The 16379-nt window shown below is 41.0% G+C and overlaps 1 protein-coding gene across 7 annotated transcripts in view; it reads left to right on the forward strand.

Moving 5' to 3' along the window:
• Nucleotides 1-16379, forward strand: part of ANKS1B (ankyrin repeat and sterile alpha motif domain containing 1B) — an 827013-nt gene that overhangs the window by 770212 nt on the left and 40422 nt on the right. For 3 of the 7 annotated variants that reach the window (XM_059681896.1, XM_059681895.1, XM_059681898.1), the window contains exons 20-21: nucleotides 9469-9597; nucleotides 11688-11759. In XM_059681896.1, the coding sequence (XP_059537879.1) occupies nucleotides 9469-9597; nucleotides 11688-11759 (201 nt within the window). Of the gene's footprint in view, nucleotides 1-2917; nucleotides 2993-9468; nucleotides 9598-11687; nucleotides 11760-16379 lie in introns of all 7 variants that reach the window. The other 4 variants (XM_059681894.1, XM_059681899.1, XM_059681893.1 and 1 more) reach the window with 2 other exon arrangements.

The raw sequence follows: 16379 nt of genomic DNA on the forward strand, positions 1-16379 counted from the left end.
AGCCACTGTGGAAAGAGATGAGGCTTTCCTGCCTTCACGGGAGAGGAGAGAGAACGTGTCCCCATGCTCTCCAAGCCTGGTGAGAGGGCCCTATGAGGATACTTACCAGAGTTGGGGAGCCTACAAGAAGGGGGAGCACATCTCTTCCCACAGTTGGACTTCTGGCAAGCAGATCATGTAGCACCAACCTGAGCTGAAAAATAGAGAATTGGAGAGAGATGTCCTGGCAGAGAGGGGAGCGGTCGCCGAGCAGCCTGCCCTGCATGAAAACGTTGTGTCCACGTGATGGGATCGGGTGTGCAGAGGGAGGCTGGGCTTACGCCCTCTCCCAGCATCCCACCCAAGGTGTGTGCATGTGTTCGCAGAGGGCTGAAAGGAGAGAGCCAAGCTGGAGCCAGAGCTTGCACGTCTGGAACTGTGCAGTGGGGACTGCACCCTCCCCTGAAGAGCCCTCCAAGAACTCATGTGGATACAGTACTACCCGCAGGGCTGTGCCTTCAAGAGGGCATCAGAGGCCAAGTTAGGGTTCCCCTGACAACCAGTGACAACCACAGAGACACCCAGCCTCCGCCAGATAAGAAAGCCCCAAGCCCTCTGTACCCTCCTCCCCAACTGAGCACAGGAAGGAGGCAAGGCCTGGGGCTGGGGCAGCCAAGGTTGACCATGACCCCCAGGTTTGGTAAACCCCCAAGACTGGCCTGTGGTGAGGGAGAGCAGCGTTTGAATCAGATAGGACATTGGAGTTTTATTCAAAATGGATTCTTTAAGACTCAAAGGGACCAGGAAGTCATGCACTGTTCCCGAAATGTCAGCTGGCCTGTTGCCCATCTGGAAGGAGGGACTGGGCATGGCCCATGTGGGAGCGATGAGGAGAAAACAATAGAACATTCAGGTGTTTGAACCCCAGAGGAATTGAGAGAGTTGAGACTGTTCCATGAACGGGTCCCATGTATATATAGGATGTCCCCCAGAAATGTATATACACACTTTGAATAATTATAAAAGCAGTCTTTATTAAACTATAGTTCATTTTCGAAATTGAGCTATCAGCTATTAAAGTGTGTATACATTTTGGGGGACACCCTGTTATAATTTTTTCAGGATCAGCAAAACAAGTTCCATGTAACCAGGGTCCCTCTGCCTTCTGGTGAAGTCGGTCCCAGGCCTTGCTCCTATCCCGTCAGGCTGACGTGCGTGACACTCCCATGTGACCTGAGCAGGCCACTTTACCTCTGGGAATGTTAGTGTCTTCATCTGCAGGTGACAGGCATCCCCGGCCCCTTCTAGCACGTCTGTGAACATGGTGGGCAATGTGATTTACAGGAAAGGATTAGCTCAGACCTGGGGGTGAGAGTGCAGAAGGGTTAATGGCAATCCTGGGAGGGAGTCTGTACCTGTTAGGATGCTAATCCCACGGAGGCAAGGAGTGAATACATTGGAGACCAGGCTGGGGGGATCATGGGCCCAAGACTTAAACTGCTAGGGATTTCATTTTTGAACAGTAGGAAGAGGAAGATGCCCTGTGGAAAAAATGACATGAAGTTGAGAGAGGGAGCTGAGGAGAGCAGAGCTGGTGTAAGTGACAGGTCATTGGAGGTGCCTTTGGTTAGACCCTGGGGTTCTTTCTTGCTTAATAGAGTGCCAGTTACCCAACACTCTGTCCCCAGCGAGCCAGAAGGGGTGGAAAGCAAAGCTGTACGTATGTGCAGATGTAGCTGGAGAAAAAGATGTTAAATTTCTGGTGAGCATTTCTGGGAGGGTTGGGATGGGGGAAACATGTAGCCGAAGAAGCTTTCTTTCCCTTGAGCCCTTGGCCGGGGATGTTGTTCTTTACTAGGTTTCTGAACCCTATCGCGGGTACGTTTTTATCTCCTTCCTGCCCTGATCTCCGCACTCCTGCTCGTGAATTCTCAGGGTGTCCACAGTGCTGGCTGAATAAGATTATTCAGTAGCTCTGCTGCTCTGAGATTCCATTTCATGATGTCTTTTAGGGATGGAATTCACTCCTTTTCAGGAAAAGAACTGCAAAGGTCAGCCAGGCGCCTAGCCACTCTATTTGGTGGTTTCTACTCTAACTCCTGCGAGGGGCTGTGGGTCAGTTTGGTCCTAAGCAGACCTCATGGCCTCCGAATAATTGCTGGTTATTAGATTGGCAGTGGTATGGTGGAGAGAGCGAATTACGGAGCTGATTCATTCAAATGCTGTTCCCTAAAGTTTCTGCTTGAATTACAGAACTGTGCTTCCCCACCCCCAGCCTCCTTCCCGCCACCTGTGCCACCACACACTCCCAGGGCCGGGCGGCAGGCTGACCGTTCTCCCCTTGTTAACCACAGAGATTTGCCCTTGAGAACTCCAGAGGGGAAAATATCGCCTAGGTTTATCGAATGGAGGAGCAATGACTAAATCACGAAAGTCATTTTACTGCATTGTTTGCTCGTGGTCATTTGAAGATAAGAAAATAAAGATGTTTGACGCGTGTTAAAGGTTTTCTCCCATCCTTCTTGAAACTATTGATCCTCTGAAATGATGTGAAGAGGGAAACTATTTCCGTTCTCTTCAGCAAAAGTAAACCGCAGCTGGCTTGTCCCAGCATGATTGGCCATTTCCCTTGATCTAAAGCTAACACCTAAATGCTCTCTTTTTTTGTTTCTTTGTTTTTTTCCTAGCCAACCCAAAATGTTTTTAAGCAAAAGAATGGCTTAGAAGTCAATGATTAAACCTTGGGCATTTTTTGAGCTTTTTTCTTTCTTTCTTTCTTTCTTTCTTTCTTTCTTTCTTTCTTTCTTTCTTTCTTTTTTTTTAAAGAAATGTGATTCTTTGCTTTTTATTATTTTCCTCTCTCCCTTCCTTGATGCTACCTCGGTAGCTGCCGTGTTTTAAATATTGACAAGATGAGATAGTTTTCTGTTTATATCAGCAGTCGTCTGTCTGTGAGATATGGACGAATCAGAACGCTGGATTCCCTTTCTCAGCCATCCATCAGGTCCATAATGTAAGGTTACAAACGGTTGTATTCTTGTCCTGAACTTGCGCTGTGTGATGTGTTGCAAAGTGTTGTCGGTGGCCGCAGGGACTGTGTCCTGGCAATGCAGAAAATGCGTGATGTCTAATGACTCCTGAGATTTTTATTTGTGTCTATGACACTTCGTTCACTGTGCCTTGTGACCAGTTGACGTGCAAACATTGTCCTAAAATGAGAAACATGCTTGGTTTTGAAGTCTACAGTTAAAATCTGTCTCATGTGAGTTTTGGCTTTCATATCAGGTGTCTGTGTAACTTGCTTTTACAGGAAGAAGGAAAAGGGTAAATAGGTATATATATACACATGTATATATATATATATATATATCGGTGTTTTTCTTCCCCATTTTGTACTTCCCCGTGTCCATGGGCCAGTCAGCCCGCTGTGTCTAACAGTTCTCCAAGGTTCATGCGCTTTACTAGTGAGAAATATTGGTGTGTGAGTTGCATGATATTCCATATCCGTTTTATGCAAACGTGGGAGGAGGCGAGCCAGGGGAGGCACTGTTACAGCTAAAAGTGGTTCTCAGCCTTTTGCATCTGACAACACTGAATTGATCTCTGGAATGTGGAATCATGACCCATTTTACTCTGAGCTGCTGAATAGTATTCAAATGTTCACACTTCACCAAAATTCATTTGTGTTTGGAAAGGAAACATTTTAATGTTTGGGTTTTTTCCATTTTGTTGTTTAAACTACAGCCCTGTTTTCACATCCTGTTAAATTATTCCCATTGACTAGCCTCCCGTCTGAGAGGCTGTGACATTTGGTTGAGAATCACAAAGCAGAGCTCGTGGGGCGGCATGCGAGGGGCCTCTCTCGGGGTGCCACGCCAGCGTACCCCTCCTCCTGTGCATGGGACTTCTGGCTCTTGGGGACCAGGGGGGTCTAGATGTTGCCTGGTGCTGGTGCTCCGAGGTCCAGCAGTTCCTCCTGAACCTGCGAATGCTAAAACATGCTTTTGTGTTCAGAAGTGGCCATCTCTGCTCTGTATCATCAAAAGGAACAAACTCATTATAGCCAACTGCATTGGACCAAACTAGCATTCTTTATTTTTTTTTATTTTTTTTTAAGGAATTACAACAGCATCCTGCTTTTGTGTGTGTGTGAATGTTTGAAGGAGGCTTTTTCTTACATTCACATTCAAGTAGCCGTATACATATTTATAAGCAGAGAGCTATATGTAGCATTCTGCAAAGCCTTAGAGATAACAGAAATTAAAGGTAACCACAGAAATCTATGTCTGATGTTGGGGGGAGCCCGTCTCTGACATTTGTCAGAATTATTGAAAGTGAAACCTTAAAATAGCAGTTGTCCTTTAAAATCATTTTAGTTTTCCATTAAGTGTTTTTGAAGAAGTAGGAAATAATGTTTGTTAATATTCGGATCTAAATTTACAAGCAGGTAGGTGGGAGCAGTTCCTAGTAGAAGAGATTTAAAAGCCTCAGTTTTTAAAAAGCCAATTAAATTCTAATTTAAAAATATAAATTTTAAAAAAAAAATAAGAGAGGGCTTGGATGATACCATGCCTTCCTGTTGTGTTAGAAAGCTAAGTCATGGCCATGGCTTTTACTTACTGGCATCCTTAGGAAGTAAATAAATTTTCTCAAGAAGAAAATAAGAATACAAATAATGCGTCCCCCTTTGTATTCTCAGAGCATATAGAATATGTATTATCTTCCGTTTCCTTTTTTAGGGGAGAAAACTATACGATAAAATATTTCAACGCCTGCCTTCGGCATCTGGTACATTTGTACTAAAACCATGCAGCTTTGCCACCTTTTGAAATAATACAAAGTTTAAAAGCTGCTCTAGACTCTGCCGTGCAATAAAAACCTATCTGTAGACTTCTGTGAATTTATTTTCCTGTGTTATAACTAAATTCAGCTCCTAGTTTTATGTTTTTCAGCTGGTGGTCGGAGACACTTAATTTAATGACATCGTACAGGGTATGACCCAATTATGATCCTTCAGATTCAGCCCAACTATGGATTTCTAGTTGGCAGTTGGCAAATACCTGTTACACAGAATCAGTTCTCCATTTAAAATTCTAATCTCAAATTCTGTTTTTTCTTACTGGGGACCGAGCCCACCACCCAAGCATGTGCCCTGACCGGGAATGGAAACCTGACCCAGTGGTTCACAGGTCAACGCTCAACCATTGAGTCATATCGGCTGGGCAAATTATACTTTTTCTTTCTTTTAGAAGGTTAATTTTTCTTTGAGTTTGACGGGATAGTTAATAAAGTACATTTTCCTCTGTATAATTGATATATCCTAAAGGAAATAAATAAATACATACATGCCAAGGAAATGATGTTTTAAGCCATTGCCCAATTATTGAAATATTAAGATCATTTAATACAAGAGCCTAAAAGAAAAATGTTCTCTAGGTATTTTAAGCTCTAAAGAGGTAGCCTGAACACATTTAGGAAGAGTGGCTTGAATTATTTCCATTATTCTTATGTAATTACTTAAGCTTTTTAAAGAGTACTGCCAGTCAGTGGTAGTTTAAAATATGACGGAATTTACCCCAGACATTTCCTACTTCATTTTTTTATTCTAATTAAACATTATTGCTTCATTGGACCCATGTTTAGATCTACTTTTCATTAAAGATAAAGTTTTATTATAAATCATTATTTGAGGCCAAAGACCTTTTAGGTCTTTTTTATTTTTATTTTTATTTTTATTTTTATTTTTATTTAGTGAACATTTTTAACTGAAAGATTATTAGTTCTTTCAACTTACCTGAAAAAATATAGGTATTATCTAGGTACCAATGCACTATTTAACAGAAGCTAATAGTTTTAATTCATTTTACATATAATGCCAAACCCCAGATAGTCAGTACCCTGCCCAGCTCCTCCTAGCTCATTCCTGCTGTAATTCAGCCTCCAGGAGGGCTGAGACCTAAAGCACCCTTGTTCTCTGAACTCTTTTGTTCCTACAGTCAATCAACCAGGGGAAGCTGAATCCCACCCAAGGGCTAAGACCGCATGTGCCCTTCACCACAGTGTGATGCCAAGTCCATCCGTTCCTGTTAAATTAATTCCAGAGGGAAAACGCAACACCTGAGATGAGTCTTCTAAATATTCTTAGCTCTAAGGTTTAAAACAAACAAGTTGATGAATATCCAGGAAGAAAAGAAATTTATTTTCTTACCAATTCAATATTAAGAACACTTTTCCCTCAGTTTGAAAATGAATTTCTGGAAATAGCACTAAGTATAACAAAACTCAATTTCTATTTCCAGAAAGGTAGATTCAGCCACGTAGAGAATTTCAAAATATTTGGACTCGAGCAATGTTTCAAGGCCAGAAAGAAAGTAAAGTAAGGATTATATTTCTCTTCCCTATAATTACCTCCCCCAACCCCGCAGGGGAGGTCCCGTCTGATCACTCTGGATTCAAAGCAGGTGGTTTGTGATTTCTGGACAAAGTGAAATCCTAAGAGCAGATGATGCTGTTGCCAAACAAAGTTAAATGGATGTGCCACTAATGTCTTCAAGTGGTTATCTCATAAGAGATCGGGGTGATTTCCAGATGGAGGTGGTTGGTATGTGCTGGGGCCTGTTATTCCCAAAATGGCTGCTACAGTTTATGCTGGATGATGTAAATATTTGGATTAGCATTTGGCTGTAGTTCTGCTTTAAGTGTATGGAACTCACATTGAAGTTCAATTATAAAAGTGCCTGAGTTAATGAAACAATTAGGGAATGAGTTTGCATATGATTTGCATGCTTAATATACTAACACCTGAAATGTTCCCATAACTCCAGCTTCGCCCCACCCACTCCTCCTCCTGCAACCCATCGTGCCCCCAGCTCCTGCCCTGTCTGTGTAGGCTGTTGTGAAACTGCCTGCTGAGCTCGGCCAAGGTTCCTCAGCTAAACGGTAACAGGGCTAATGTGAAGATCTGATGCTTGGTTTGAGCTGTCACTTCAGCAGATGCTGGATCGAAGGATCTTTTGATGCCAACCAGCTCCTTTTGTACCATTCCACGGAGTTGTGTGCAAACTTCTGTTGTTCCGTTAACAGTGTTACCTGTGACTTAAATGTACAACACCTGTTGCTATGTTGTTGTTGCTCTATGGGAAGGGGGAGGGAGATGGGGGAAAGTTAATAGGGGAGATTAGAGGATGAAATGATAGGTGTTGGGAGAGCTTTTAATTAAGTACACATCGCTGCATGTTTCCAGAGAGAGATTGTCACATAGAAGTTGTTACACACAGCCTCAAAATAACATTGAAATCTACATAGCCTACATTTTTTAATTTTATACTGGATTTTTTTAGACCAAATCACAGCCAGTTGCAATGAATACTGGAGAAATAATAAAGAGCCAGATGTTTGAGAAAGAAGGAAAAGAAACGATCAGAATAGGAAGTCAGGGGAAAACTTAATGCTAAACTTAATTGCAGTCAGTTATGGTTCTTACGTAATAAACATTCATATATCTATAAAGAAAAAAACTCAAGAATGAATCAGGGATGGATCATGAAACAGACCAAAAAGCTAAAATAGATATCCCAGGTGAAGTCCTAACAGAATCCACAGATGGGAGGATTGAAGAACCACATCATCTGCATGTAAATCAGCAACTGGAAGAAAACGAACTCACAGAGTAGCTCAGATGAGAACATGAGAGAGGAGTGAGAGGGGTTCTGACTGGTCACATGCTCCAGTGAGCAGCCCGGGAAAGAGCATGATACCGAGTGTGCTCTTTCTGGGACTGGGGTGACTCATCTTAAAGAGAAAAGCGTCATGTTCTCTCCCTCTATGAAAAGGTCTGTGCATTCCCAAGGGACTCTAAAATTTTCTTCTGGTTTTCCAAAGCCAGTTAGAAACTTCCAGAAGGCAAAGCCTGTGCCTAACATGTTCCAGCATTGGCAGCCACCTTACAGGCCACTTAATGGAAGTCCAAAGTGCACAGGAAAAATTGGAATGCTGGTCCTCTTCCCCAAAACACACATCCTGGAGAATTGTGGGTATTAGTCTTTGGGAATCTCCATATTCTTTCAGAGAATTTAATGAAAGCTATGGACTTTCTCCTCCAAAACACCTACATCCAAAATGTTGCATTGTTATTCCTGACTCCTTGAAAATCCTACTTAAGGAATCCTACAGTGTCAACCCATATGCTAGTTCATGTAGGGAACGTGGTCCCTAGCCAAAGTTTTGCTTGGTTTAGGAGCTCATGAGACCTTTTTATATTCTTTCATCTCCTAAGAAAGGTAATTTCTCATAATTCTATAAGACCAGTCAAATCCAGGTTAGGAAAGAGTGGCTTTGGAAATCTGCCTACTGTCTAGTTTTAATTATGTCTATTTGAGAAGAAAGAACAGAATTTTGAAAAATCAGAATTTTGGCCAGGGGAAAGAATAAGAAATCTCCCATGTGTAATATCTAAATCAGACTAGAGCCCAGAAAAGACCTGCCAACACAGGCCTTCGACTTTATAGATCTCACACTAAACTGTATTCAAGCAGACTGGGTTTTATTGCATTTCGCTTCATTGAGCTTCACGGATGTTGTATTTTTTTTTTTTTCAAACGAAAGGCAAAAAGATTACGACTAAAATAAAAAATAAAGATCGCGACTGTCTTTATTGTAATACTCACCTGATTGCTGTGATCTGGGATCGAACCTGCAGTATCTCCGAGGTATGCCAAAGCAATAAAGCAGGCTGAGGCTACCCTCGTGGAAAATGATACGTCAAATGATGGGTCTGCCCTAGTGGGCATGTGTGTTATATGATAGCCCAGCATATGCATATATGCTTGTATTTGTGAGCCAGGATCCTCAATTACATGCATATGCACATATGACCAAACATGGCATTGTAATGCCCACAACAATCACAGTGGCATTATATCAATGCAAATGAAGTCAGGAGAGAAACGAGTTGTCATCCATTAGTAAATCTTTCTTCTAAAATGTTGTTTAGTGTCACATACAGCCTTTTCTCCACAGATAAAATTATTCAAAGGACATGGTACCTGTCATATTTGGGAACTGATATTTATGGAACTGAGTATTCTGCACATAAAAGCAATTCAAACTAAAAATTTCAAATAGTCAGGTTTAAAAACGGAAAACTCTTTCAAAGATTAGGAATTCTTTCCCTTGTAACAGAAAAGTATGAATTAGTAAACCACTTATGAATATCTTAAAGACCTTTAATTTTAAATTATTTAGCTTACAATGTCATTCTAACAATAGAATAACTCAAGTTCTTTCACACCTCAAAAATTAGCTCAGCTTTGGGAAATATGCTAATACACATAAAACCATAATAAACAGTGGAAGTGTTTGTATACATATAACACACGCAAATTTATTTGCACATGTGCAGCACCTGTGTATATGATGAACTCGGACTAGCCACAGGGAATGAACTTTGCCGACTGCTCATATTACCTCTGGAATAAATGTGATTTTCAGACAGGAGACTGGGGAGAACCTTCCATTACCTTGCGCCCTCCAAATGAAGCTACGGCCTCAACTCCAGTTCAGTATTGGCAGCACCACCCAGAAAAGCTCATCTTCCAGTCGTGTGATTACAAAGCTTTTGTAAGTTACCTTAAATTCAGTATTTGGGTCTGAGTAGGGATAGTGGGTATATTTCTGGCTTCTTTATTTTATATTGAAAATATACCAAAATGCCCATCTTCCTAAAATGATCTCCCCAAATACATAGAGCTTTATAACCCTTTTAATTGTAGAAGCTTACGATTCGTTTTCCCTTCTTATATAATTGTATATTTTAAATAAAATGTACACTGAAATCTTAAAATGGAAATGAGTATCAATGTAGCACATATAGACATCTCCATTCACCGGTGGTCTCAAAGCATGGGGTCTACCGCCTTATAAAAATTCCAACCTCTCCTCATTGTTGTCAGTAGGATTATATTAATTACTAAGAATTTTTTAATAGGAGAGGGAATCAAGCTTAGCTGAGAATTGTGAGTAATCTGAACGGGTAATTGATCAAAAGATACCATAGGTTTGGGGGCAGGTGGTTGTCATGACTACAGCAGGAAACATAGCTGAACCCTCATAGCGCATTGAAACTGCCTCGCAAGTGTTTCAATTAGGACAAACTTTCCTGATACCTTATAAGATAAGGATTTCACCGAGATCGTTTTTTCCTTAATTAAGATGTGGGCGTTCTGGTTTTCTCGAGCAGTTTAGGCTTTTTTTTTTTTTCCACTTGGTGTTATCTGCACCTCTTTTACTGCTTGCTTATCTTGAAACATGGGATTTATTTCAGTAGTCATTTCCCAAAATCTGTAGGAGTGAAATGCCCCCTTCTTCCTCCAAATCCTGGAGACTTTCTGAACATGCCTTCTTCAGAGCCTTTGACCACACTGTGCCCCTGTCCATCCTCTGCTCGTCGGGACTTCCCAGGCGGCAGGACTGGTTGCCAGTCCTGTTTTTAGAGAGTGCCAGGGTCTCCTCAGTCATGTCAGGAAAATAATTACCTTAATTCACTTAAAACAAAACACACCTAGAGCTCTTTTTTTTTTTTTTTTTCCTGAAAGAAATTAGAGAAGGAAAAATGACAGATGGAAAGAACCCTACTGAAGCTTCAAAAAGTTGAGGAGTGCCCTAGCTGGTTTGGCTCAGTGAATAGAACATTGGCTTGCAGACTGAAGGGTCCCGGGTTCGATCCCAGTCAAGGGCATGTTCTTTGGTTGCAGGCTCCATCCCTGTCCCTGGTTGGGGCATATGCGGGAGGCATCCAATCGATGTATCTCTCTCATATCAATGCTTCTCTCTGTGTGTCTCTCCCCCTCCCTTCCACTCTCTAAATATCAATGGAAAAATATCCTCAGGTGAGGATTAACAACAACAACAACAAAATTAGTTGAGGAGTCCCTTGATAGCAAGGTGAAATAAACATTTTGCTAACATAGATGTGTTTGCTCCAGCTAGAACCTGGGGCATGGTGGTGTTTTGTACTAAGGCAGTATGGGATCCCATCACCTAAGATCTAAGTGGTTGGTGATTCCAGGAAGAGAGCTTCCCAGCCTTCTGGTACCCCATTCAGCCTTCCACTGTTCATCTGCACCAGGGCCCCCTCCGTGGTTGAACAACCGAGGTGACATTGTCCCTCCCCACAGGCTCCCATCCCCTTCTCAGGTGGGTCAACCATCAGAGGCCACACAGCTGTGAAGGAAAGGGTCCAAAATAGGCATCTCTGCCTTGGAACAGCCTAACATTAATTGCCTAAGCAGCCGACTAAGCCCAAATGGGGTGCCTGTGGCTCAGCTCCTCAGCTGTCTCATACAACCCTGTAATTACATAGACGGCAGCATGATTTATTTTTGCAGACATTGCTGCTTCAAAAAAACACAGGGAAAACATTTTTAGATGCCCCCATTTTGCAGTTAAATATGATGTGAAAGATGGTGTCTTTAGGGAATGCTGCAGTATTATTATAAAGAGCAGTTTACAGCTTTCGGAACTGTAGTTAACTCCGCTGTGTCCTCTACAGAAGTCTTGATTCGTTAGGATTAGTTACTGTTCCTTCTTAAAAGTTGTGCACCAACGCACAGCCAAGAAAGCTAGCCAATAGTACTTTCACACTGTGTTTTTAAATCGCTGCTCATATTTGTACTTATAAGTCATTGGATTTTTGTGTGTGTGTGTTTTAGTATTTAGGTTCTATGCTGATTAAAGAGCTCAGGGGGACAGAATCAACCCAAGATGCTTGTGCAAAAATGCGGGTAAGTTTGCCAAACAATTTTATTTCTAATCACTGAAATACTAAATACTGGGTATGGATGCAAATTGCCACTTTTCACATTACTATTTTCTTCATCTGTTGGTCTGCTGAGTCACACTGGTGTTACATGAGAAGGTGTTCGGGCCTTGTTCATGTTTATACTTGAGTTCATCTCGTTATAGTTTGAGTTGATGTCTTTTTGATATATTTATATGTATGACATTTACACTTAAAGATCTAAAACAAATTGTATATACATGGATCATTCTCCATATTAGGAGAAGAAAATGATCTTTAGTTTATTACAAGAAAATGTTTTCAGCACCCACTTGACAGTCTACGTACTGATTTTCTGAAAAGGCTGCCAATTAACTAAAATTTATCAAACTCAGAAGTACTGGGAACATGTTCTATAAAGCTAATATTATTTATGAGGCTTCTTAATTATTATTTTTAAGTATAAGAAACACATTCAACTCTGCATTGAATCATATAATAACAGTGAATGTTGACAGAACTGGCCATTCCAGACATCTGTTATTGGTGGCTGCAGGATTCCTTGGCGTCTGTACCAGCCAATCCAACTTTCACACTGCAGAACCACACTAGCTCTTTTTTCTGAGAGTCCCTTAGTCTTGCTTCCTCCATAGCAGATGGATAGGGGTTAGAGCAATAGCTGACTGACAGTACAAATTAAGAATATTGGACTTATTCCACGTAGCAACTCACCGGAGTCAGATTTAACATCATTATTGAGTGAACCCTAACTTTTATTTTCGGCCAGATACCTTGTCATTTATTTTATATGAGCAGCTTTTGGTAGGAGTTACTTAAAAGCATATAATCGAACTAAAAACAGATATGAAGATAATATGTAATACCCATTGCTCATGGAAAGCTAAATGTGACTGAGTCTTCATGAAATTGAGACCTCAGCATGTGATCGCTGATCTAATATTTTGGCCAATTCAGTAGCAAATAGCCTGAAACAGTTTTCTTTCTACTTGATGCAGAAGTTACATGTAAATTGTCAGCATCAGTGAGCCTTTATTACAGGGACTGTGTTTATGAAAAAAGCTCTGGTATGTTCTAGGAACTCTAAGTCTAGTTTGGTTGCTGCTGACCTGGCTCATGAGTCACTTTTTAGTCATTATCATAACTGCTAACATTTACTGAGTAGTTACAATGTGCCCCTCTCTGTGCTGAGTCCTGTGCATGTTCATCTTATTTCATCTTTATCACACCCCTATAAGAGAGTACGACTATTATCCCCATTATACAGGTGAAGAAACTGAGGCTTAGAGCATGCATGACAAACTCAAAGGCTCACACGGGCCAAATAAACAAGGTTTAAGTTTATGTGGGCCACAAAAAAAACAAAAGCTTCAATTTTCATAGAAACGAAGTTTTATTTTGATAGAGACATGCTGAATACAAAGGGCTGAAATAAATGAGTGATCATTAACATAAAATAATAGAACATTTTAATAAAAATTAATATTTTTTTGAACATTAACTTAGCAGACACTGAATAACTTTGCACACATTAATAAGTATAACACAAATAAACCTATTTCCCTTGTTCTCCGAAAGCAAAATATTTCCTGTTGCGCACACCAAACAAGTCAGTCCAAGACTAATGACGTGGCAATTGCCTGCTAAAATATTCGCTGCTAGTATTAGTGGAGAGAAATGGTGCGCCTACGCGTAAGGCGTGTAAGGGAAATGAATGCAACACGATTATAGTAATCAGTCATTAGCGAACATTGTAGTTTGTTATTAATAATTATGTATACAAGATATTGTAAAAGTTAAGTTACGAAATTTTTATTAAAACATTTCTTACATAACGTAATATTGGCCGGGCCACAAAAATATTCATTGTGGGCCGCATGCGACCCGCAGGCTGTAAGTTTGACATGCTCGGTTTATAGAGTTACATAACTGACCCCAGGTCACACAGTGAAGAACTTGCCCACTGGAACTAGGACTCAGATCCATCTGACCCCAGAGCCCAAGCATTTATTATGTTCTCCAACTTCTCCTGGGACTGATTTTCTTACTGAGAAAATGAGAACATTGGACGAGAAGCCCTTCAGGGTTCCTCCTGGTTTTATAATTCTGGGAAACCTGTATTCTAAATATATATCATCCAAATGATGTCACCAGGGCACAAAAAGAAAATGGGAGTGTTTTTCAATCATCAAGCCCTGTAATGATGTTAGCGCTCTTCGTGAACATACCTAAGAAATTAACTTGGCATTTCTGATTTCATACTCTTAACTCAATTATCTGAGTCCAGCTACTTCAATGCTATAATCAGCATAAATAGTGGGTAGAGCTCATAGCACCGTTTAACATACACCCGATCTGTGATTTGAATTTCAGTCAATTTCTTGAAATTAAGTGGGTCTGAAATTTCATTCCGCTAAAGCAATGGCAAAGCCATTTTAATAGTCTCAGTGGAGAATAATTTTGTTAAATACTTGTCTGTTGCTTAAAATGAAACTGAAAAGGCTGCCGATTTACAGGCCATTCTTCTTTAGGGCGTTCTTCTGGTTGGCTGCTCTAGGTGGTTATTTTGAGTGGTTTACATGAAAATGGGAGCTTTATTGCTTCTTAGAATATCTCAAACCCTTATTTCCCCATCTTGATTGAATAAGTATCAAGCAGCCTTTGATACGGGAGCTAAAGTTGCACTCACTGGATTCACCAGAGCCTTTCAAAATCAGAAGCGTGGATTGATGCTATCAGGGACTACTGGGTTGTGAATTAGAACTCTCGCCAACTAAAAACGGTGTGGATCTCACCGAGCAGTTAATTTTCAGGTTGAACCTCAAGTTGCTGTTTTCTCTGTTTTCTGGCCGTTCAGCTCAAAGTCCCAGTATAATCAGTCTCCCTAGGGGAAATACTTTAGGGTACAGATGATGTACAGTAAGATCTTTAGACCAGAGTATTGTAGATTCAAACTTTACCTGGCTTACTCTCTAAATTGAAAAAAAAAAGAAGTTTTCAATTCAGCAGTATGCATTGTAGCTGAAATTGAAATTTCTGTCCCAGGAAGAAGTAAATCACTGTGGGTCCTTGTTCTGAGAAATGTTTCATTATATGCAGTTTGATAAACATAACTAAGATTTGGCTCCTGCTCTCACTGGACCTAGTGGAGGAGTCTACCATGTTATCATTTAATTACCCCAAAGTAGCAGACGTATTACCATAGAGGTATCTTCATGTTGCCACAGCCTGATGGATTGTCATAGATCAGTGGTCGGCAAACGGTGGCTCGCGAGCCACATGCGGCTCTTTGGACCCGTGGCACGGGCCACGAAGTTTCAATCGCACTGTACATGCGCGCCCGCACGTGGTATTTTGTGGAAGAGCCACACTCAAGGGGCCAGTTTGCCGACCACTGTCATAGATGATCCCAAAAATGACATGCAGGTATGGCCTCCTAAAATCAGTTTATAAGGACTAATAACAGTTAACACTTGAGGTCTCTATGCCAGGCCCTACACAAATGATTATGTGCATTAATTCATCATGAGGTAAGTATTGCTATTGTCCCCACTTCACATATGGGGAAACACAGGCCAAGGAAAGTTAAGTACATTACCCAGGGTTACCCAGCCAACAAGTGGTAGAGCCAGGACTTGAACCTACACAGTCTAACTCCACCACGCACACTCCGAACCCCAGACTGTACCAGCTCTCTAATGAGCCAGTACAACGCTTATTGCCCTGAGTTTTAAAATATTTGAAAAGATATGGATCATTTTTATTGATAAAGAAATAGCTTTCCCTGGTCACTGTGGCTCAGTTGGTTGAGCATCTTCCTCTGCACTGAAAGGTCACTTGTTCGATTCCCAGACAGGGCACATACCCAGATGGTGGGTTCAAACCCCATCAAGGTGCATATGGGATGCGAGCGGCCAATGTTTCTTGCCCTCTCCCTCTTCCCCTCTCCCTCTCTCTCCCTCTCCGTCTCCCCCCTTCCTCTTTCTCTGAAATCAATAAAAACATATTTTTTAAAAGAAATCACTTTAGAAACCCTCAAAGAACCTATAAGATTAGCACTGGCTAAATTAAACCATTTAGGTATAGACATATGTAGTAAGTTGGGCTATATTCTAATGCAGCCGTGGGCAAACTACGGCCCGCGGGCCGGATCCGGCCTGTTTGAAATGAATAAAACTATTGAAATAAAAGACCGTACCCTTTTATGTAATGATGTTTACTTTGAATTTATATTAGTTCACACAAACACTCCATCCATGCTTTTGTTCTGACCCTCCGGTCCAGTTTAAGAACCCATTGTGGCCCTCGAGTCAAAAAGTTTGCCCACCCCTGTTCTAATGTGTTAACATAAATAAAAATTGTAAGAGAGTTTTTATTGCATCCATAGAGACTGGAACATGTTTTTTCCACAACACTCACTTTAACACATTCACTTTGCCCCAGCAGAAACAAAACAGTTTTCTCTTCTCAGAGTAATTTAGAATGTTTGATAGTCACAGTTGGTTAATTTCTAAGTTTATCGAAACCTTTTTATTCATCCTTAGGGTCCCTTCCAATTCTAAAATAAAGTTAATTCTACACTAATCTTCCTGGTGTTTTATTATAC

The sequence above is a fragment of the Myotis daubentonii genome, chromosome 2, assembly GCF_963259705.1.
Source record: "Myotis daubentonii chromosome 2, mMyoDau2.1, whole genome shotgun sequence".
NCBI classification, from domain to species: domain Eukaryota; kingdom Metazoa; phylum Chordata; class Mammalia; order Chiroptera; family Vespertilionidae; genus Myotis; species Myotis daubentonii.